Source organism: Rhinoraja longicauda, chromosome 38 (assembly GCF_053455715.1).
Source record: "Rhinoraja longicauda isolate Sanriku21f chromosome 38, sRhiLon1.1, whole genome shotgun sequence".
Classification (NCBI taxonomy): Eukaryota; Metazoa; Chordata; class Chondrichthyes; order Rajiformes; family Arhynchobatidae; genus Rhinoraja; species Rhinoraja longicauda.
This window is the reverse complement of record NC_135990.1, coordinates 575,005-597,414: the sequence shown is the minus strand read 5'-3', so window position 1 is coordinate 597,414 and position 22,410 is coordinate 575,005. Positions and strand designations below refer to the sequence as shown.

Sequence of the window (22,410 nt, the reverse complement as noted above, 5' to 3'; positions counted from 1 at the left end):
AACATCGGCCGTGAGGGGGGGTGGGCAGGATCACAGGACGGGGGTCGCCAGGGTACTGCAGGTTCGTGAGGTCACCGAGGGATGCAAGGTCACCAGAGGTCATACAAACATAGACAATAGGTGCAGGAGGAGGCCATTCGGCCCTTCGAGCCAGCACCGCCATTCATTGTGATCATGGCTGATAGTCTACAATCAGTAACCCGTGCCTGCCTTCTCCCCATATCCCTTGATTCCACTAGCCCCTGGAGCTCTATCTAACTCTCTTTTAAATTCATCCAGTGAATTGGCAGCCACTGCCCTCTGTGGCAGAGAATTCCACAAATTCACAACTCTCCGGGTGAGAAAGTTCCTTCTCACCTCAGTTTTAAATGGCCTCCCCTTAATTCTTAGACTGTGGCCTCTGGTTCTAGACTCGCCCAACATTGGCAAACATTTTTCCTGCATCTAGCTTGTCCAGTCCTTTTGTAATTTTATACGTTTCTATAAGATCCCCTCTCATCCTTCTAAATTCCAGTGAATACAAGCCCAGTTTTTCCAATCTTTCCTCATATGTTAGTCCTGCCATCCTGAGGATTAACCTCATGAACCTACGCTGCACTGCCTCAATAGCAAGGATGTCCTTCCTCAAATTAGAACAAAACTGCACACAATACTGGTCTGACCTGGGGTCTGTATAACTGCAGAAGGACCTCTTTACTCCTATACTCAAATCCTCTTGTTATAAAGGCCAACATGCCATTAGCTTTCTTCACTGCTTGCTGTACCTCACAGTCACAATCACAATAATACTTTATTAGCCAAGTATGTTTTGCAACATACCAGTCATAACAATAAAAAGCAACAGGACACACAAAATATATTTTAACATGAACATCCACCACAGTGACTCCTCCACATCCTCACTGTGATGGAAGGTGAAAAGAAGTTCAATCTCTCCCTTCTTTGTCCTCCAGCGGTCGGGGGCCTCTAACCTTCCATTGACGGGACGATCTTGACTCCCGTAGCCGGCGGCAGGCCTTCCTCGTCAGGGCGATCAAGCTTCTGCATCGGGGGGTGGGTCTCATGTTTACTTTCAGTGATTGGTGTACAAGGACACCCAGGTCTCGTTGCACTTCCCTTTTTCCTAACCTGACACCATTGAGATAATAATCTGCCTCCTTGTTCTTGCCGCCAAAGTGGATAACCTCACATTTATCTATATTGTACTGCATCTGCCACGCATCTGCCCACTCACTCAACCTGTCCAGGTCACCCTGCAACCTCCTAACATACTCTTCGCAGTTCACACTGCCACCCAGCTTTGTGTCATCTGCAAATTTGCGTGTTACTTTCAATACCATCATCCAAATCATTAATACATGTTGTAAATAGCTGCAGCCCCAGCACCGAGCCTTGCGGCACTCCACTCGCCACTGCCTGCCATTCTGAAAAGGACCCGTTTATTCCTACTCTGCTTCCTGTCTGCCAACCAATTCTCTATCCATGTCAACACCCTACCCCCAATACCATGTGCTCTAATTTTGCCCACTAATCTCCTGTGTGGGACCTTATCAAAGGCTTTCTGAAAGTCAATAGACAATAGACAATAGGTGCAGGAGTAGGCCATTCAGCCCTTCGAGCCAGCACCGCCATTCAATGCGATCATGGCTGATCACTCTCAATCAGTACCCCGTTCCTGCCTTCTCCCCATACCCCCTCACTCCGCTATCCTTAAGAGCTCTATCCAGCTCTCTCTTGAAAGCATCCAACGAACTGGCCTCCACTGCCCTCTGAGGCAGAGAATTCCACACCTTCACCACTCTCTGACTGAAAAAGTTCTTCCTCATCTCCGTTCTAAATGGCCTACCCCTTATTCTCAAACTGTGGCCCCTTGTTCTGGACTCCCCCAACATTGGGAACATGTTATCTGCCTCTAATGTGTCCAATCCCCTAATTATCTTATATGTTTCAGCTACACTACATCCACTGGCTCCCCTTCATCCATTTTTTCCTCAAACAATTCCAGAAGATTAGTCAGCCATGATTTCCCTTTCATGAATCCATGCTGACTTGGACATCCTTTTACTGCTATCCAAATGCACCATTATTACTTCTTTAGTAATTGACTCCAGCATCTTCCCCACCACTGATGTCAGGCTAACTGGTCTGTAATTCCCTGTTTTCTCTCTCGCTCCTTTTTTGAAAAGTGGGATAACATTAGCTATCCTCCAATCTACAGGAACTGATCCTGAATCTATTGAACATTGGAAAATGATCACCAATGCGTCCACGATTTCTAGAGCCACCTCCTTGAGTACCCTGGGATGAAGACCATCAGGCCCGGGGGATTTATCAGCCTTCAGTCCCATCAGTCTACCCAATACTATTTCTCACCTAATGCAAATTTCTTTCAGTTCCTCTGCCTCCCTAGATCCTCTGTCCTCTAATACATCTGGGAGATTGTTTGTGTCTTCCTTAGTGAAGACAGAACCAAAGTACCTGTTCAACTCTTCTGCCATTTCTTTGTTCCCAATAATAATTTCACCTGTTTCTGCCTTCAAGGGACCCACATTTGTCTTTACTAATCTTTTTCTCTGAATATACTTAAAGAAGCTTTTATTGCCTTCTTTATATTCTTGGCCAGCTTACCCTCATACTTCATCTTTTCAGCCCGTATTGCCCTTTCTGTTGTCCTATGAAAGTTTCCCAATCCTCTGGCTTCCCGCTACTCTTTGCTGTGTTATACATCTTTTCTTTTAGTTTTATTCCATCCCTAACTTCAAGATTCAAGATTTCAAGATTTCAAGATCAATTTATTGTCACATGTACCAATTAAGGTACAGTGAAATTTGAGTTACCATACAGCCATACTAAGTAAAAAGCAACAGGATACACAGGCGCATAAAATAAAATGTGACATAAACACCCACCACAGCAGATTCTACATTCCTCACTGTGATGGAAGGTAATAAAGTTCAATCATCTTCCTCTTTGTTCAACCGCGGTCGGGGCTGTTGAACCGTCCACAGTCGCCGCTGCCGACTGTCCGAAGCTCTCGCGTCGGGATGATCGAAACTCCGGCGTCGGGACAGTTGAAACTCCCCGCGGCGTGGAGCTCCCGAGTCGGTCTTACCAGAGACCGTGGGCTTCAGATGTTTAAGTCCACAGGCCCCGCGGTTGGAGCTCTCCACAGTCGATCCTCGGCAAAGGATCGCAGCTCCTCAACGTTAAAGTCCGTGCCGCGCCCGCGGCATGAAGCGCCGGGCCGGGCTCCAGGAAAGGCTGCCAACTCCTCGATGTTAAAGTCCGTGCCGCGCCCGCGGCATGAAGCGCCGGGCCGGTCCGGTCTCCAGGAAAGGCTGCCAACTCCTCGATGTTAGGCCGCAGTGGAGATGGAGATATGACACGGAGGAAAACCACATCTCCGTCGAGGTAAGAGATTGAATAAAGTTCCCCCCCCCCCCCCCCACATAAAACAAACCACGAACAAAACACTAAAATATACTTTAACACATACTTAAAATAATAAAAACAGAAGAAAGGACAGACAGACTGTTGGCGAGGCAGCCAATGCCGGTGGCGCCACCTGGTGATCACCCTTCCCTTGTCAGCCACCGTCGCCTCTGCTCCCCTTAGAATCTTTCTTCCTCTTTGGAATGAAATGATCCTGTATCTTCTGGATTACACCCAGACATTCCGGCCATTACTGTTCCACCGTCATCCCTGCTAGGATCCTTTTCCAGTTGACCTTGGCCAGCTCCCCTCTCATGCCTTCACCGCCCCCTTTGTTCAACTGGAGGCCACGAGGTCACTGGAGGGGGCGGGTTCACTGGGGGCCGCGAGGTCACTGGGGGGAGGGGGTAGTGTGTGGGTTGAGGGGGGGTGGGCTCAGGTGAGAGGGGGAGGGGCTGGGACTGGGGGAGACGGACACCGTGGGGAAAGATGGCGACTGGTACTCACCGCCGATGGAGTGCCGTGTATCAGCGCCTGAGTCCATGGACGGCGGGTGTTTGCCGAGTTTGCCAGATCCTGGCGCTGTGAAGAGACAGAGATCAGTGAGATGCCGGTGAACACACATAGAGACAGGCGGGGTGCACTAGGACAACTAACTACACAGAGGGCACATACAGACGAGGCAGAGTGAGGAATGGACGCTTTAACCCTTTGACGAACTTGCCCCAGGCACCCACTGGCCAAGGTCGGTCCCGGTCACATCACTTCCCTCAGTGTTGGCTCGGTGGGTCCAGCGCCAGGCAGGTGCCAGCGCCTCCTGCTGCCCAGTGCTGTTCCTTCAGTGATCAGCCACAGCGCTGGGTATTTGATGCAACACTGTGCATTAGTCAGGTGTGAGAAGGAAAAACGAAGGGGGAGAGAACGTGACCATCCTTGGCCAGCTCTCGGTCTCTCGGTCCTGGACTCTCCCACCTGGTACCCGGCCTCACCGAGACAAAGCTCAACCTCTGGGCCTTGGACAACAACTCAAGGAATGTCTGGGAATAAAACAAAGGGTCACGTGAGGCAGGGGGAGGGGTCACCAAGCCCACAAGCACTGAGCTGACACAACACTGGTTCACACTGAAGGTCCAGAGATCAAAGGGTTGAGTGAGGCGAAACAGCACAAGATGAGTGAGTGGTGAACAATTACAAGAGGCAGAGCAGTTACCTTGGTCATGAGCCATTTTGTCTGCTGACTCAGCTGACGGGTCAGGGACACAAGAGAGAACATCAGAAGCACTTCAATCCAACGTGAGAATAATCAGAAATCCAACCAGCACCAAAGCAGCAGAGTATAGGCGGCAGGCAGGGCCACACACACACCCACCCACACACCCCCCCACCCACACACCTACCCAGCCACACACACACACCAACATACACCCGTGCACACACGCCCCCCCCCCCACATACACTCACCAACATACACCCACACACACCCCCACACACCTACCCAGCCACACACACACACCAACATACACCCACACACCTACCCAGCCACACACACACCCACCTACCCAGCCACACACCCACACACACACCTACCCAGCCACACACACACACCAACATACACCCGTGCACACACGCCCCCCCCCACATACACACACCAACATACACCCACACACACACACCTACCCAGCCACACACACCCACCCAGCCACACACACACCCACACACACCTACCCAGCCACACACACACCAACATACACCTCTACACCCCCCCCCCCCCCACATACACACACCCACACCATCAGCCACAATCAAGCACAGCCACAATCACACCCCAGCATTACGCAGGACAACACCCAGGGACTGATGAAGACAGGGTGCAGGCCCATCGTTCAGCTCCTCTCCCATTAGATGGGCAAGCAGGTGCCACTGACACCCACTGTCGCAAGTTAATGCGGTGATGTTTACAATATGAATGATTTCTTTGACACATGGTGTACAGATTACAAGCACTCGTTCCTTGCAGCCACTCTGTGTACAGGAACCCTGATCACACAACAACAGCCTGACCGTTTCCAGCACAGATTTCATTCAACAACGTTATGGGTGGGATCTAAATTTTAAAGTGTTTTTAAATAGACGGAAAAGGTCTTCGGTCTTGCAGCTTTCTTGATCCTAAAGTCCTCGTTATTTTAATAGTTGAGTTACTGAACTACACCGGACGAAACAGGCCCTTCAACCCAACTCATCCTTGCCAGCCTTTCAAGGCTAGTCTCATATGCCTGCATTTGGCCCATATCATTCTGAACCTTTCCTACCCATGTACCAACCACATATCTTTTAAATATGGCAGTTGTACCTGCCTGTACCTCAGTCCATGCACCCACCATCCTGTGTGAAAAACATTCCCTCATATTAAAGCTTTCCCCTTCAACCTCTGCCCTCCAGCTTTAGACTGCCCTACCCTGGGAAAAAGACTGTGACAATCAATCTGATCCAGAGCCCTTGTGCTGCCCCGTGTAAACCTCTGTAGTCACCCCTCAGCCTCCTTCATTCCAGAAACTGCAGCAAAACTGAAGCAGCAGAGAGGCTGCTGCCCACTGGGCCTGTGCTGCCCACTGGGCCTGTGGTGCTGCCCACTGGGCCTGTGCTGCTGCCCACTGGGCCTGTGCTGCTGCCCACTGGGCCTGTGCTGCCCACTGGGCCTGTGGTGCTGCCCACTGGGCCTGTGCTGCTGCCCACTGGGCCTGTGCTGCTGCCCACTGGGCCTGTGCTGCTGCCCACTGGGCCTGTGCTGCCCACTGGGCCTGTGCTGCTGCCCACTGGGCCTGTGGTGCTGCCCACTGGGCCTGTGCTGCTGCCCACTGGGCCTGTGCTGCTGCCCACTGGGCCTGTGCTGCCCACTGGGCCTGTGGTGCTGCCCACTGGGCCTGTGGTGCTGCCCACTGGGCCTGTGCTGCTGCCCACTGGGCCTGTGGTGCTGCCCACTGGGCCTGTGGTGCTGCCCACTGGGCCTGTGCTGCTGCCCACTGGGCCTGTGGTGCTGCCCACTGGGCCTGTGGTGCTGCCCACTGGGCCTGTGCTGCTGCCCACTGGGCCTGTGCTGCTGCCCACTGGGCCTGTGCTGCCGCCGTGGGCTGTGGCACAGACACGCTGCATCGCTGAGCCGCCCCTCACCTTTCGGCGTTCGGAACTGCACGAACTCGGACAGGGGGCCCATGCCCTTGGAGTTGCGGGCCTGGATCCTGAAGTAGTAAGTGGTGTCGAGCGTCAGGTCCTGGATCTGGTGAGTGAGTCTGTCCCCGACCACCGGCTCGATCACCCAGTCATGGATCTCCGCATTGATGTCCGTGCTGTAGTAGATGATGTAACCTGCGGTGAGAGAAACGGCTCAGGCAACGCTCCTCCAACACTACACGGCACGCACAGGCACGGCACGCACACTACACGGCACGCACACTACACGGCACGCACACTACACGGCACGCACACTACACAGCACACACAGGTACGGTCAAACCACGCTCCTCCGACACTGCACAGCACGTACAGGCACGGCACACACACTACACGGCACGCACACAACACCAACCCGGCCCACAGCTGACCCTGTGTATCCACCGCAGTAGCAGATGAGCATCGCAGTGACCCTGCCCTGGCCCCCGTGCAGCCTGTCCCAGCCCCCGTGCAGCCTGTCCTGCCCCCCCCCCCCCGTGCAGCCTGTTCCAGCCCCCATGCAGCCTGTCCCAGCCCCCGTGCAGCGTGCCCGGCTCCCGTGCAGCCTGTTCCAGCCCCCGTGCTGTGTGCCCGCCCCCCGTGCAGCCTGTCTCGGCCCCCATGCAATGTGCCCGCCCCCCGTGCAGCGTGCCTGTTACCTGTGATCTTGCCGTTGGCCTCTGATGGTGGCTGCCAGTTGACGATGATGGTTCGGGGCTTGCCCTCCTTGCTGACCACGGTCAGATCCTTGGGGGGAGATGTGGGCACTGAAAGGACAGGGAAACCAGGGGCACTCAGGTTTATTACTGTCACGTGGACCGAGGTACAGAGAGGCGCCGGGATTCATGAACCACCGGAGCCCACGGTGGCAGAAGTGTTTGGGAGAAGGTGAAGCCGGCAATGACACCCTTTGGTGGGCCGGGGGACGAGGGGGTTGGGGAAGGGAACTGTGCGGAGTGCGGAGTGCGGGCGTGGGGTTGGATGATTGAATCATTGGGCTGTGAACAGTGTGGGACGCTGCTCCTCCAGTTTGCAGTCGGCTCCCCACAGCAATGGGGTGGTGAACGTGGCAGTGGGAGGGGGGTTAGTATGAAATGGGCTGGGCTAGATGGGAAGAGTGGACGGAGCGGGGCTGCTCAATGGAACGGTCATTCCTTGTATCCCTCCACCCATGGGTGCTGTGGACGTACCCTCACACACCCCCACCCCTGGGTGCTGTGCTGTGGACGTACCCTCACACACCCCCACCCCTGGGTGCTGTGCTGTGGACGTACCCTCACACACCCCCACCCCTGGGTGCTGTGGACGTACCCTCATACACCCCCACCCCTGGGTGCTGTGGACGTACCCTCATACACCCCCACCCCTGGGTGCTGTGCTGTGGACACGTACCCTCACACACCCCCACCCATGGGTGCTGTGCTGTGGATGTACCCTCACACACCCCCACCCATGGGTGCTATGCTGTGGACACGTACCCTCACACACCCCCACCCATGGGTGCTATGCTGTGGACGTACCCTCACACACCCCCACCCATGGGTGCTGTGCTGTGGATGTATTCTCACACCACCCCTGCCTGGTGGGGCAGCTACACACGTTAGCCTATCACTGATTCCCGTTGTGTTTGACGGCCCGTACCCGTTTCAAACGTGGTCCCGTGTGCGGTCATGCTCCACGTGCTCGATCTCCGACCCTTCGTCACCTTCACAGAAAACTCGTAGAGAGTGCTAGGCTTCAGGCCCGAGACAATGTAGCTCAGCGTGTTGGTGTCGGCCGTCTGGGAAGCAATCACGTTTGCACAGAGTCAATGCACCGCGCTAGTGCACAGCAAAGATACTAGAGGAGCGCGATGGACCACTCCGTTGAAATCGCCTATACTGAAGTGGAGTACGCAAAGGAGCGTAACGTCCGCCATTTTAGTAAGCAAACCCCGCCGCTCGCTCTGTCTCTCGCAGTGTAATCAGTGTTGTGGGGGAACAGTATGTGTGATGGTGACATTAAAATGCAGAATATATCTCATCTATCAACTCACAGATTGTTGTTATTTTTCTTTAAAAATGTTTCTGCAAGTTTCTGCCGACTAAAATGGCGCCGTGACACACTACGGTGTTTAGGGTCGAGTGGTCTATCTTGCTCTGCTCTAGTATCTTTGGTACACAGTATCAGTGCTGAACACATCCACCAGGTACTCACCCCCTACTGGGCAAAGGCTCACCCCACCCTCACCCATCCCCCACACCACACCCACCCCCACACCATCCTATCCCCACCCAACCCCCAATCCAAACCCACCCCACCCCCCCACCCCCACACCCACCCGTCCCCCACCCCACCCACCCCCACACCCAGCCACCTCCACTCACCCCTCACACCCACCCCAGCCCACCCCCCACACCCACCCATCCCCCACTCCCACAACCACCCACCCCCACTCCCACCCACCCCCCATCCACACCCACCCACCCCCACACCTCCACTCACCCCTCACACCCACCCCAGCCCACTCCTACCCACCCCCCCCCCACCCCCACACCCACCCCCACCACCAGGCTGGGCAGATCTGGGGCAGGTGGGCGTGCCAGCTACTTGCCTTGTACTTGGTGTTGGCGGGGTAGTTGGTTTTCCAGTGCACGGTGTAGTAACGGGAGTCGGTGATCTTCTGGTTCTTGGGCAGCGAGCTGTCGGCCCAGGTCACGCGGATGGTGTCGTGGGTCAGCACAGTGGCCTGGACACCAACCGGGGGCATCATGGGACTAGGGTCTGGTACTGGAGTGTAGGGATTATTGAAAAGATCAAACAAATAAACTTCTGAAGGGTCAAAAGGATCTGAGGGATAAATTAAACAATGTTTGTGGAAAAGGTGAATGATGAAGTGTGGAAGGGCGGGGGAGAGAAGGCAGAGCGAGTGAAGCAGGAAGGGTGAAGTGGAGGAGAAATAAACAAAGAGACAGAGTTACAGATCAGAGCAAGAGCTTGATGCACCAACATCACAAACGCGTCACCTGCCAAAGGACAGGACAGGACAGGACAGGACAGGACAGCTCACCTTCACCCACCTCTCACACACTCACTAATGCCCACAACACACCTGCACACCCAACACACACACTCACTCGCACACCCAACACACACTCACTAACGTCCACAACACACTCGCACACCCACTAACGTCCACAACACACTCGCACACCCAACACACACTCACTCACACACCCAACACTCACACTCACTAATGCCCACAACACTCACACACCCAACACTCACACACCCAACACACACTCACTCACACACCCAACACTCACTAATGCCCACAACACACTCGCACACCCAACTCACACCCAACACACTCACTAATGCCCACAACACACTCTCACACCCAACACACACACTCACTCACACCCAACACACACTCACTAATGCTCACAACACACTCGCACACCCAACACACACTCACTCACACACCCAACACACACACACCCAACACACTCACACACTCACTAATGTCCACAACACACACACTCACTCACATCCAACAACACTCACATACCCAACACACTCACACACACTCACATACCCAACAACACACTTACACATCCAACAAATGGAACGGTTGCGGGCTCAAACACAGAAACACAGAGCAGCCACTCTTGACTTATGCAACGACTGAATCAGCAGGACAGTCAACAGCAACACACCACGTATTACAGCCGCACACACACCTGGGTTAATCACACTCAAAAACGAGAAAGTCGGCAGAATAGTTACATGTTTCACAAGAAGCAGAGAGAGCCCACGGACGCCGTGACCCCCTGGACCGTGACCCCACGGACGCCGTGACCCCTGGACTGTGACCCCCTGGACTGTGACCCCATGGACAGTGACCCCACGGACACCGTGACCCCCTGGACTGTGACCCCACAGACCGTGACCCCCTGGACTGTGACCCCCTAGACTGTGACCCCACGGACTGTGACCCCACGGACCGTGACCCCCTGGACTGTGACCCCACGGACTGTGACCTTGGGCATGAAGTAACAAGTTGCAGGAAGAGCTCACGTCACGGTCGGGATTTAGACCCTGTTCTCCACTGATGGCCGTCCCCGAGGCTCTCTCCACAACTCCCCGCTCTCCCCACGTCTTGCCCCAACCCTCTGCCTCCTGTCACTCCTCTACCTCTGTGGGCTGTGTGAAGGAGAACCACTACTGAGCACAATGATTATAAATAGACTGTTGATAAACAGACCGGGTACGTGAGCTTACTGCGATCATTCGGGGAGATGCTGGATTCCACACAGGGCCACAATATCATTATCCTGGCCCAGCATTAACCCCTGACATACTGGCAATCCGCAGGAGGTCAGTCAGTATGGGTGCAGGCAGAGACATACGGGCGCTCACACTGACCCAGACACTGCCACACCTGTACACCTGCCACAGCCTTGTGCTACCTGCCGGAGTACTGAGTGAGGGAGCCACACTGTGGTGGTGAGGAAGAGTGAGCTGTGATCACTCGCAGGGCAGCACGGATGGCGAGCCGGCCCACAGCTCAGTTTCACATCAGTCCTCACAGCGCTGGGGAACAGGGGGCAGCTCTGTCAGTGAACCAGAGGTCACCAGCGGCAGCACCAGCCTCCCACTACACAGCAGACAACAGGTCCAGCAGCAAACACGCAGTTATTTATAAAGGGACGAGCAGCCCGAGAGGCGCCGTGGTCAGGGCGGTCAGATACGGAGAATCTTGTGCTGTTACCGGTCAGTGGCCTGGTGGCCGTACTCTCGTACAGAGGGATGCCCTCGCCAACCTTGTTGTATGCCTTCAGCGTGATCACATAGTGAGAGTTAGGCTCTGCAAGAGAGAACGCAATGCTGAGTACCTGGAGTAATGACCTCCCCCCCCTCTCTGTGTACCCCGCCCCATAATGACCCCCCCTCTGTGTACCCCGCCCCATAATGACCCCCCCTCTCTGTGTACCCCGCCCCATAATGACCCCCCCTGTGTACCCCGCCCCATAATGACCCCCCCACCTCTGTGTACCCCGCCCCATAATGACCCCAACCCCCCCTCTGTGTACCCCGCCCCATAATGACCCCACCCCCCCTCTGTGTACCCCGCCCCATAATGACCCCACCCCCCCTCTGTGTACCCCGCCCCATAATGACCCCCCCTCTCTGTGTACCCCGCCCCATAATGACCCCCCCTCTGTGTACCCCGCCCCATAATGACCCCCCCCCTGTGTACCCCGCCCCATAATGACCACCCCCCCTCTGTGTACCCCGCCCTGTAATGACCCCCCCCTCTGTGTACACCGCCCCATAATGACCCCCCCTCTCTGTGTACCCCGCCCCATAATGACCCCCCCCTCTGTGTACCCCGCCCCATAATGACCCCCCCTCTCTGTGTACCCTGCCCCGTAATGGCAGCCCCCCCTGTGTACCCCGCCCCATAATGACCCCTCCCCCCCTCTCTGTGTACCCCGCCCCATAATGACCCCTCCCCCCTCTCTGTGTACCCCGCCCCATAATGACCCCACCCCCCCTCTCTGTGTACCCCGCTCTGCAACAACTCCCCCCCTCTCTGTGTACCCCGCCCCATAATGACCCCACCCCCCCCCCCCTCTGTGTACACCCTCTCTGTAATGAACTTTTTCTGGGTTTTTTCCAAAAATAATTTAATCAACTATTAAAAATAATATTTACAGTACAATATAAATCAAAACAAAACCCACCCCAGTAACACACGTCAAACAAATATACAAAATAACCCCCTGTACAGCTTTATTACGATCCCCATCGAGGATGGTTTCCACCCCCCGCGGTGCCCAGCGGTCCCGGAGATCCTCCAGGATGTCCCTCTCCAACACCACCCCGGGTACGGATGTAACCCCGGAAAAGGTTAGTGGTTAGCCCGCGCAGGCAGCCCCCCCCCCTCTTCGCCGAACCCAGACCTTAGCCCCTTAGGCCCCACCCTCCCCACCCCACTCTTAGACCCCAGCCCATGCTCCCCTCCATCCAGGCCCCCCCCAGCTGGGTGGGTCTGGGCACTAACCTAGGTTCTCGATGGCGTAGTAACGCTGCTTGTAGTCGACGCGGATGGTCTCTGCGTGGGGGCTGCCGATGCCGTAGCCGATGGCGTAACCCCTCACCACGATGTCCTGGTCTTCAGGTGGGGTCCAGCTCACCACAATGTGGTTGATCAGAGAGCGCACGTGGAGGGAGCTGGGCTTGTCCGGAACCCGCGACTCTGTGTAGGACGGAACGGTCAGTATACCAGGGCAGCCTCTCTAGCCCTGCCCACCCCCTGCTGAGTTACTCCAGTATTTTGTGCCTATCTTCGGTTTAAACCAGCATCTGCAGTTGGTGACAGGGTCCACTTTTCCGATGAACTGAAACCCGTGTCAACTTGCTGTGATGGTCGTGTCTGCGGGCCTCTGGAGCCGATGGGCCAGTGCTGGGAACTACGCTGCACTACTCTGTGATCTACCACTGTACTTGGGGCTGGTTTGATCGTACCTATCTAATCTGATTGGATAGCCTGCAAAACAAAGCTTTTCACTGTGCCTCGGTGAACATAACTAATGCCAAACCTAAACACGGAGGGAGTGACAGGACTGAGGAGCCCCTACTCTCATGCTGAGCTTGGTCTGCTGGTGACTGGTTACTTGAAATGGCAAAGTATCTCTAACAAATGTTAAACATGAAGGATAACTGCAGAAATATGGGCATCGTCACAGAATGTAATATTAGCTGAGGCACAGGAATGACGGTTCAGTTTTCCTTACCGTCCAGGTCACTTTCGAAGGTCTCGGCAGACACCCAGTCTGAGGACGGCCCCGTGCCGTTGATGGTGATCGCCGACACTCGGAAGCTGTACTCGGTATTACGCTCCAGCCCTGAGACACACAGAGAGGTTAAACAACGCACACCCCCCCGGGACACACAGTCTCACACACACAGTCACACACACACTCACACACTCTCTCACACACACACACTCACAGTCTCACACACACACAGTCACACACACTCACACACACACTCACTCACACACACTCTCACACACACACACACACTCACTCACTCACACACACTCTCAAACGCACGCACAGTCACACACACTCTCACACACAGTCACACAGTCGACACACACTCACACACACACTCACTCACTCACTCACTCTCACACGCACGCAGTCACACACACATTCTCACAGTCTCACACACACACAGTCAGTCACACACACACACACTCACTCACACACACTCACACACACAGTCACTCACTCACACACACTCTCACACGCACGCACAGTCACACACACACTCTCACACAGTCACACACACACTCACACACACTCTCACACGCACGCACACAGTCACACACTCACTCACTCACTCTCACTCACTCTCACACTCACTCACTCACTCACACTCACACGCACGCAGTCACACACACTCACTCACTTTCACACACTCACTCACACTCTCACACACACACACTCTCACACACACAGTCACACACACACTCACACTCACGCACACACACTCACACATACTCACACTCACACACACCTTTGCCCACTGTCCCACAGCAAGGCAGCACAGGGACACAGGGGCCTACGGGGGAAGCAGACCAGACACAAGAGGTGTTCTGTACTGTGGTTGAACTAAAGAACCCATTGCCCCACTGGCTGCCAGTCTCAGCGGGATCAGACACTGGCTGAGACCGAACAGGACATTCAGACCACATCACCTCATGTAATGGTGAAGCCTCGAAACCCACACCCTAACCCAACCTCATTCAAATCAACCACTAAAATCACAAAGTACCCACACGTATACGTCAGAGGCCCACCCTCCGTGTACACGTACAGACCCACACAACCTTCTCCAATAATTGATCCACTGTCCTCTGGTACCACACCCATGGCTAACAAAGATGCAGATAAGATGCGGATAAGATGCGGATAAGATGCGGATAAGATGCAGATAAGATGCAGATAAGATGCAGATAAGATAACCATATAACAACTACAGCACGGAAACAGGCCCGTTCGGCCCTACCAGTCCACGCCGACCACTCTCTCTGACCTAGTCTCATCTACCTGCTCTCAGACCATAACCCTCCAATCCCCTCTCATCCATATACCTATCCAACTTACTCTTAAATAATAAAATCGAGCCTGCCTCCACCACTTCAACCGGAAGCCCATTCCATACAGCCACCACCCTCTGAGTAAAGAAGTTACCCCTCATGTTACCCCTAAACTTTTGTCCCTCAATTCTAAAGTTATGTCCCCTTGTTGGAATCTTCCCCACTCTCAAGGGGAAAAGCCTACCCACATCAACTCTGTCCGTCCCTCTTAAAATTTTAAAAACCTCTATCAAGTCCCCCCTCAACCTTCTACGCTCCAAAGAATAAAGACCCAACCTGTTCAACCTCTCTCTGTAGCTTAAGTGCTGAAACCCAGGCAACATTCTAGTAAATCACCTCTGTACCCTCTCCATTTTGTCGACATCCTTCCTATAATTTGGCGACCAGAACTGCACACCATACTCCAGATTCGGCCTCACCAATGCCCTGTACAATTTTAACATTACATCCCAACTTCTATATTCGATGCTCTGATTTATAAAGGCAAGCATACCAAACGCCTTCTTCACCACCCTATCCACATGAGATTCCACCTTCAGGGAACAATGCACAGTTATTCCCAGATCCCTCTGTTCCACTGCATTCCTCAATTCCCTACCATTTACCTTGTACGTCCTATTTTGATTTGTCCTACCAAAATGCAGCACCTCACACTTATCAGCATTAAACTCCATCTGCCATCTTTCAGCCCACCCTTCCAAAAGGCCCAAGTCTCTCTGTAGACTTTGAAAATCTACCTCACTATCAACTACTCCACCTATCTTAGTATCATCTGCATATTTACTAATCCAATTTGCCACACCATCATCCAGATCATTAATGTAAATGACAAACAACAGTGGACCCAACACAGATCCTTGGGGTACTCCACTAGACACTGGCCTCCAACCTGACATACAGTTGTCAACCATTACCCTCTGGTATCTCCCATTCAGCCATTGTTGAATCCATCTTGCAACCTCACTATTAATACCCAATGATTTAACCTTCTTAATCAACCTTCCATGTGGAACCTTGTCAAATGCCTTACTGAAGTCCATATAGACAACATCCACAGGCTTGCCCTTATCAATTTCCCTGGTAACCTCTTCAAAAAATTCAAGAAGATTAGTCAAACATGACCTTCCAGGCACAAATCCATGTTGACTGTTTCTAATCAGGCCTTGTTTATCCATATAATTTTATATATATTGTCCCCAACTATCTTTTCCATTAATTTTCCCACCACAGACGTCAAACTAACAGGTCTATAATTGCTAGGTTTACTTTTAGAACCTTTTTTAAACAAAGGCACAACATGCGCAATGTGCCAATCTTCCGGCACCATCCCCGTTTCTAATGACGTTTGAAATATTTCCGTCATAGCCCCTGCTATTTCTGCACTAACTTCCCTCAATGTCCTAGGGAATATCCTATCAGGACTTGGAGACTTATCCACTTTTATATTTTTCAAAAGTGTCCGTACCTCCTCTTCTTTAATCCTCATAATTTCCATCACTACTCTACTTGTTTCGCTTACCTCACATAATTCAATATCCTTCTCCTCGGTGAATACCGAAGAAGAGAAATTGTTTAATATCTCCCCCATTTCTTCCAGCTCAGCACATAGCTGTCCACTCTGACTCTCTAATGGACCAATTTTATCCCTCGCTATCCTTTTGCTATTGACATATCTGTAGAACCCCTTGGGGTTTACTTTTACATTACTTGCCAAAGCAACCTCATATCTTTTTTTCGCTTTTCTAATTTCCTTCTTAAGATTCCTTTTACATTCTTTATATTCCTCAAGAACCTCATTTACTCCCTGCCGCTTATATTTATTGTATATCTCCCTCTTTTTCCGAACCAAGTGCCCAATTTCCCTGGAAAACCACGGCTCTTTCAAATTATTATTCTTTCCTTTCCACCGAACAGGGACATAAAGACTCTGTACTCTCAAAATTTCACCTTTAAATATCCTCCATTTCTCTATTATATCCTTTTCATAAAACAAAATGTCCCATTTCACTCCTTTTAAATCCTTTCTCATCTCCTCAAAATTAGCCTTTCTCCAATCCAAAATCTCAATCCTTGGTCCAGATTTGACCTTCTCCATAATTATATTGAAACTAATGGCATTGTGATCACTAGACCCAAAGTGCTCCTCAACACATACCTCCGTCACCTGACCCGTCTCATTTCCTAACAGGAGGTCCAACACTGCCCCTTCTCTGGTAGGTACCTCTACGTATTGCTGGAAAAAACTATCCTGCACACATTTTACAAACTCCAAACCATCCAGCCCTTTAACAGAATGTGATTCCCAGTCTATGTATGGAAAATTGAAATCACCCACAATCACTACTCTGTGCTTACTACTAATATCTGCTATCTCCTTACATATTTGCTCTTCCAATTCTCGTTCCCTATTTGGCGGTCTATAATACACCCCTATAAGTGTTGCTAAACCTTTCTCATTTCTGAGTTCCACCCAAACAGCCTCCCTAATCGAGCCTTCTAGTCTGTCCTGCCAAAGCACTGCTGTGATATCCTCCCTGACAAGCAATGCAACACCCCCACCTCTTGCCCCTCCGATTCTATCACATCTGAAACAATGAAATCCTGGAATATTTAATTGCCAATCGCAACCCTCCTGCAACCATGTTTCACTGATCGCCACAACATCATACTTCCAGATATCAATCCAGGCTCTAAGCTCATCCACCTTTCTTACAATGCTCCTAGCATTAAAATATACACATTTAAGGGACCCATCATTTCAGATGCAGATAAGATCACCCAGGGTAAATACTCCCACATCCCAAAGACGTGCAGGTTTGGAGGTTAATTGGCCGATGTACATTGCCCTGTGTCGTGAGTGGTAGAGTCTGAAGGGAGATGATGTCATAGGGTCATAAGTGATAGGAGCAGAATCAGGCCATTCGGCCCATCGTCTACTCCGCCATTCAATCATGGCTGATCTATCTCTCCTTCCCAACCCCATTCTCCTGCCTTCTCCCCCATAACCCCTGACACCTGTACTAATCAAGACTCTATCTATCTCTGCCATAAAAACATCCATTGACTTGGCTTCCACAGCCGTCTGTGGCAAAGAATCCCACAGATTCACCACCCTCTGACTGAAGAAATTCCTCCTCATCTCCTTCCTAAAGGAATGTCCTTTAATCTGAGGCCATGAGGGCTGAGTGTGAATGTTGGGTGACTCTGGGTGTGAGTTGGGCAGACCAAGGACAAGCCTCGTACTGTGTGAATCTGTGACCAGATTGGTTGGCGTTAATGTTCAGCTCGAAGCTACTCCGTCAGGAGCTGCAGCTCCACAGTGCCACCACCAGAGGCCCCTACTGAGCTGCAGAAACACCTCTCCCCTGTCAGGAACCATTCAGTCTGTGCAACCCCCCCCCAATGAAACCCCTTCCCCACCAGCCTGCCCCACCCACGCACCCACGCATGTACACGACCCCACCCACCCACGCACACAGGCCCACCCATCCACGCATGTACACGGGCCCCACCCACCCACGCACACCCACCCACGCACACAGGCCCACCCACCCACTTCTTCATTGCTTCTACTCTGGGGCTGTAGTGAGCATCCTGTCCGGCAACATTACAGTCTGGTTTGGGAACAGCTCTGCCCAGGACAGGATGGCCCTGCAGAGAGTAGTGCGTTCGGCAGAACGCACCATGGGAACCACACTCGTCCCCCTGCAGGACCTATACATCAGGAGGTGCAGATCCAGAGCAAGCAAGATCATGAGGGACCCCTGCCACCCCAGTAACGGACTGTTCCAGCTGCTACGGTCAGGCAAACGCCTCCGCTGTCACGCTGTGAAAACGGAGAGGATGAGACGGAGCTTCTTCCCACAGGCCATCAGGACTGTCAACTTTTATAACCCCAGAGACTAAATTTTTGTCGACACTAATAGTAACTTATTAACTTTATTTATATGCTGTAACTGTAATTCTTTTTGTGCACAACCCGCAGGCATTGCCACTTTCATTTCACTGCACATCGTGTATGTGTATGTGACAAATAAATTTGACTTGACTTGACTTGACTTGATGTACACGGGCCCCACCCACCCACGCACACCCACCCACGCACAGGCCCACCCACCCACGCATGTACACGACCCCACCCACCCACGCACACAGGCCCACCCACCCTCGCATGTACACGGCCCCACCCACCCACGCATGTACACGACCCCACCCACCCACGCATGTACACGGCCCCACCCACCCACGCATGTACACGACCCCACCCACCCACGCATGTACACGGCCCCACCCACCCACGCATGTACACGGCCCCACCCACCCACCCACGCATGTACACGGCCCCACCCACCCATCCACCCACGCATGTACACGACCCCACCCACCCACGCATGTACACGGCCCCACCCACCCACCCACCCACGCATGTACACGACCCCACCCACCCACGCATGTACACGGCCCCACCCACCCACCCACGCATGTACAGGGCCCCACCCACGCATGTACACGGCCCCACCCACCCACCCACGCATGTACACGACCCCACCCACCCACGCATGTACACGACCCCACCCACCCACCCACCCACGCATGTACACGGCCCCACCCACCCACCCACGCATGTACACGACCCCACCCACCCACGCACACAGGTCCACCCACCCTCGCATGTACACGGCCCCACCACCAATGCATGTACACGGCCCCACCCACCCCCACCCACGCATGTACACGACCCCACACACACACACGCACACAGCCCCACCCACCCACACATGTACACGGGCCCCACCACCCACGCATGTACACGGCACCACCCACCCAACTCGGCCAACTGACGTACACTGTGTTTGTGATTGATACAGATCCCCAAACAGCACGCACTCACCATCGATGGTCTGGGAGAGCTGGTTCCCTCCCGTGGAGTCCGTCTCCCCGCGACGGCCGTCTTTTTTGTACCGAATGTTGTACTCAGTGATCACTCCATTGTGTGTCCCTGGGGGCGGGGGCTGCCAGTGCACCACGATGCTCTGGGGATGGAAAGGCTTTGGATAGGAACGGAGGGCAGAGCAATACCAGCCCACGCCAGCTGACCACTCCCCACCCCACGCCAGCTGCCCACCCCCACCCCATGCCAGCAGCCCTCTCCCCACCCCATGCCAGCTGCCCACCCCCACCCCATGCCAGCTGCCCACCCCCACCCCATGCCAGCTGCCCACCCCCACCCCATTCCAGCTGCCCACCCCCACCCCATGCCAGCTGCCCACCCCCACCCCATGCCAGCTGCCCACCCCCACCCCATGCCAGCTGCCCACCCCCACCCCATGCCAGCTGCCCACCCCCACCCCATGCCAGCAGCCCACCCCCCTCCTTCACATCTACCCAATACCACACCCCACCCCACCATGAATTGATGTAACATTGCGCTCCCTCCACTCACTCCCTTCTACATTTCTACCCAGCATCTTGTGCCAGCACTGTCACTGATCGCCTCTCACTGTGATCATCCCCTCTCCTTCACCACTCTCTCCCAAACCTTTGCCCTAAAATGCCATGTGAATGGGCCAAGCCGCCATTATTGAAGAACAGAGCGAGATAGAGATGTGGAGAAGCTGCCACCTGCCCTTCATACCAGCCAGAGCCAGACATCAATCTAACCTGCACAGCCCCAAAGGACAGTAACTCTGAAATCCATCCAGAAAACAAATCTCCATCTCTTCCATCCCCAGAGGAACATTATGAGCTGCAAACCCTCCTCATTACACATAAATTTCCCTCTCTCAGGGCCTAAGTGATTATTTTTGACATGAATACAAGCATCACAGTAAACACTCGAGAGCCTAATGCAGTTAGAAGGTTTAATCACATCAGAAATAAGTGCTTAACAATAGAGCCAAAACCAAGGCATTGCTCTCTGCCACAAAGATCAGAGAGATCCAACTCCTGTGCCTCATTAATCGAGAGTCAAGGGTCAGGGGAGGGGAAGGTTAGATACTTCTCCTGCCCCAAATGTTGGGACAGGAGACACGGCTCAGATTGCCTTTGGTGCTCTAGGATCGACCGGATCCAGAGGGGTACTGACACCTATGGAACTGTACGTCAAAGAGAAGAGACAAAGACTTGATTCCCTTCGCATCTTCCTGCCTGACCCTGATTAGTACAAGGCCAGTGAATCGGGAGATTTAAAAATAAACAGGTGAGATGACCAAAAACATTAAGAGAGGGTGAAGATAAAACACGACTTCAGTGGAAAATAAAATAGACACCAAGACCTTGTACAGGTAAAAGGGCAAGAACAGCCAAAGTAAACCTTCCTCCCACAGTGCAGGAGAATTAACAATGGGCAATGAGCAAGTGGCCGAGACTCAAAATAACTATCTGGGCTAGTCTTCACAGTAGACACTCAAAACATCCCAATAATGGGGCTACAGGCAGGGAGGGATTTAGTTGTCACTGGAGAAGATGAACACTGGGAAAATAATAATTCTATTTGTTTTAAAACAGTAATGTAAAGACCAGTCCTACAGTCACAAGGTAAAGTCCGAGTTTGAGCCAAGGACAATGTTTAGCCCACAGTAACCGGCGGTCCTAGCCCTGCTCTCCCCAGGTGGTCTCTCCATGGGTCCCACCCAGCAGAGGATGCCTGCAGCCCACAGTAACCAGCAGTCCAAGCCCCGCTCTCCCACGTGCTCTCTCCATGGGCCTGCAGCCCACAGTAGGCCCACAGGTCCTAGCCCCGCTCTCCCCAGGTGGTCTCTCCATGGGTCCCACCCAGCAGAGGATGCCTGCAGCCCACAGTAACCAGCAGTCCAAGCCCCGCTCTCCCACGTGCTCTCTCCATGGGCCTGCAGCCCACAGTAGGCCCACAGGTCCTAGCCCCGCTCTCCCCAGGTGGTCTCTCCATGGGCCTGCAGCCCACAGTAACCGGCAGTCCTAGTCCTGCTCTCCCCACGTGCTCTCTCCATGGGCTCCACATTAATCGAGCGTTCGGAGGCTGGTGAACCCATGCAGGACAACTGAGACACTCACCTTGGAGTTACGGACCTCCAGCGTGACGTTCTGGGGAGGTGCACTGGGGGCTAAAACATAGGACAGGTCAGTCACAGAATGTCAGCAAATACCACACGGGACAACACGCTAGTGACACAGACTCACACGCCTGACACTCACCGCCTGAATAGGTGGTGGCCACCACCTCCTCTGTGGAGACGCCAGGACCGTGCTTGTTGTACGCCACCACCCTGAAGCTGTACTCCGTGAACTTCTTCAGCCCATTCATGGTGTACCACAGAGCTCCAACATCCACATCCTGCAGGGAGAGGCCAGCAGACAATCTGAAACGTCCAGCTTTCTATTCACCTTACGCCAAGCTTCACCTGGCAGCCAGGATGTTAAAGATGGCCCATCCCATCAGAGACCAGTGGCACTGTCGGCTCTGTAGGTAAAGGCTATTGCCCAGCCCCTGCGCCCTATCCCACCTCTGTCCCACTCCCAGTCCTTGTCCCACCCAGTCCCTGTCCCGCCCCTGGCCAGGGATAAACTGCTGGTGGGGATGATCTACAACTGACCTGGGACACTCGACACGAGAGGGGAGAACTCACTGCCATCAGGCC

The 22,410-nt window shown here is 53.4% G+C and overlaps 1 protein-coding gene across 9 annotated transcripts in view; it reads right to left on the bottom strand.

Annotated features, from left to right (window-relative positions):
• Nucleotides 1–22,410, bottom strand: part of LOC144610915 (neogenin-like) — a 139,008-nt gene that overhangs the window by 10,929 nt on the left and 105,669 nt on the right. For 6 of the 9 annotated variants that reach the window (XM_078429908.1, XM_078429916.1, XM_078429911.1 and 3 more), the window contains exons 11-22: nucleotides 21,968–22,106; nucleotides 21,827–21,876; nucleotides 19,686–19,827; nucleotides 13,422–13,532; nucleotides 12,689–12,883; nucleotides 11,393–11,488; nucleotides 9,233–9,468; nucleotides 8,281–8,419; nucleotides 7,299–7,406; nucleotides 6,601–6,795; nucleotides 4,643–4,675; nucleotides 3,940–4,014 (exon numbers count right to left, since the gene is read on the bottom strand). In XM_078429908.1, coding sequence (XP_078286034.1) covers nucleotides 3,940–4,014; nucleotides 4,643–4,675; nucleotides 6,601–6,795; nucleotides 7,299–7,406; nucleotides 8,281–8,419; nucleotides 9,233–9,468; nucleotides 11,393–11,488; nucleotides 12,689–12,883; nucleotides 13,422–13,532; nucleotides 19,686–19,827; nucleotides 21,827–21,876; nucleotides 21,968–22,106 — 1,519 coding nt within the window. The remainder of the gene's footprint in view (nucleotides 1–3,939; nucleotides 4,015–4,642; nucleotides 4,676–6,600; nucleotides 6,796–7,298; nucleotides 7,407–8,280; nucleotides 8,420–9,232; nucleotides 9,469–11,392; nucleotides 11,489–12,688; nucleotides 12,884–13,421; nucleotides 13,533–19,685; nucleotides 19,828–21,826; nucleotides 21,877–21,967; nucleotides 22,107–22,410) is intronic. The other 3 variants (XM_078429913.1, XM_078429915.1, XM_078429910.1) reach the window with 2 other exon arrangements.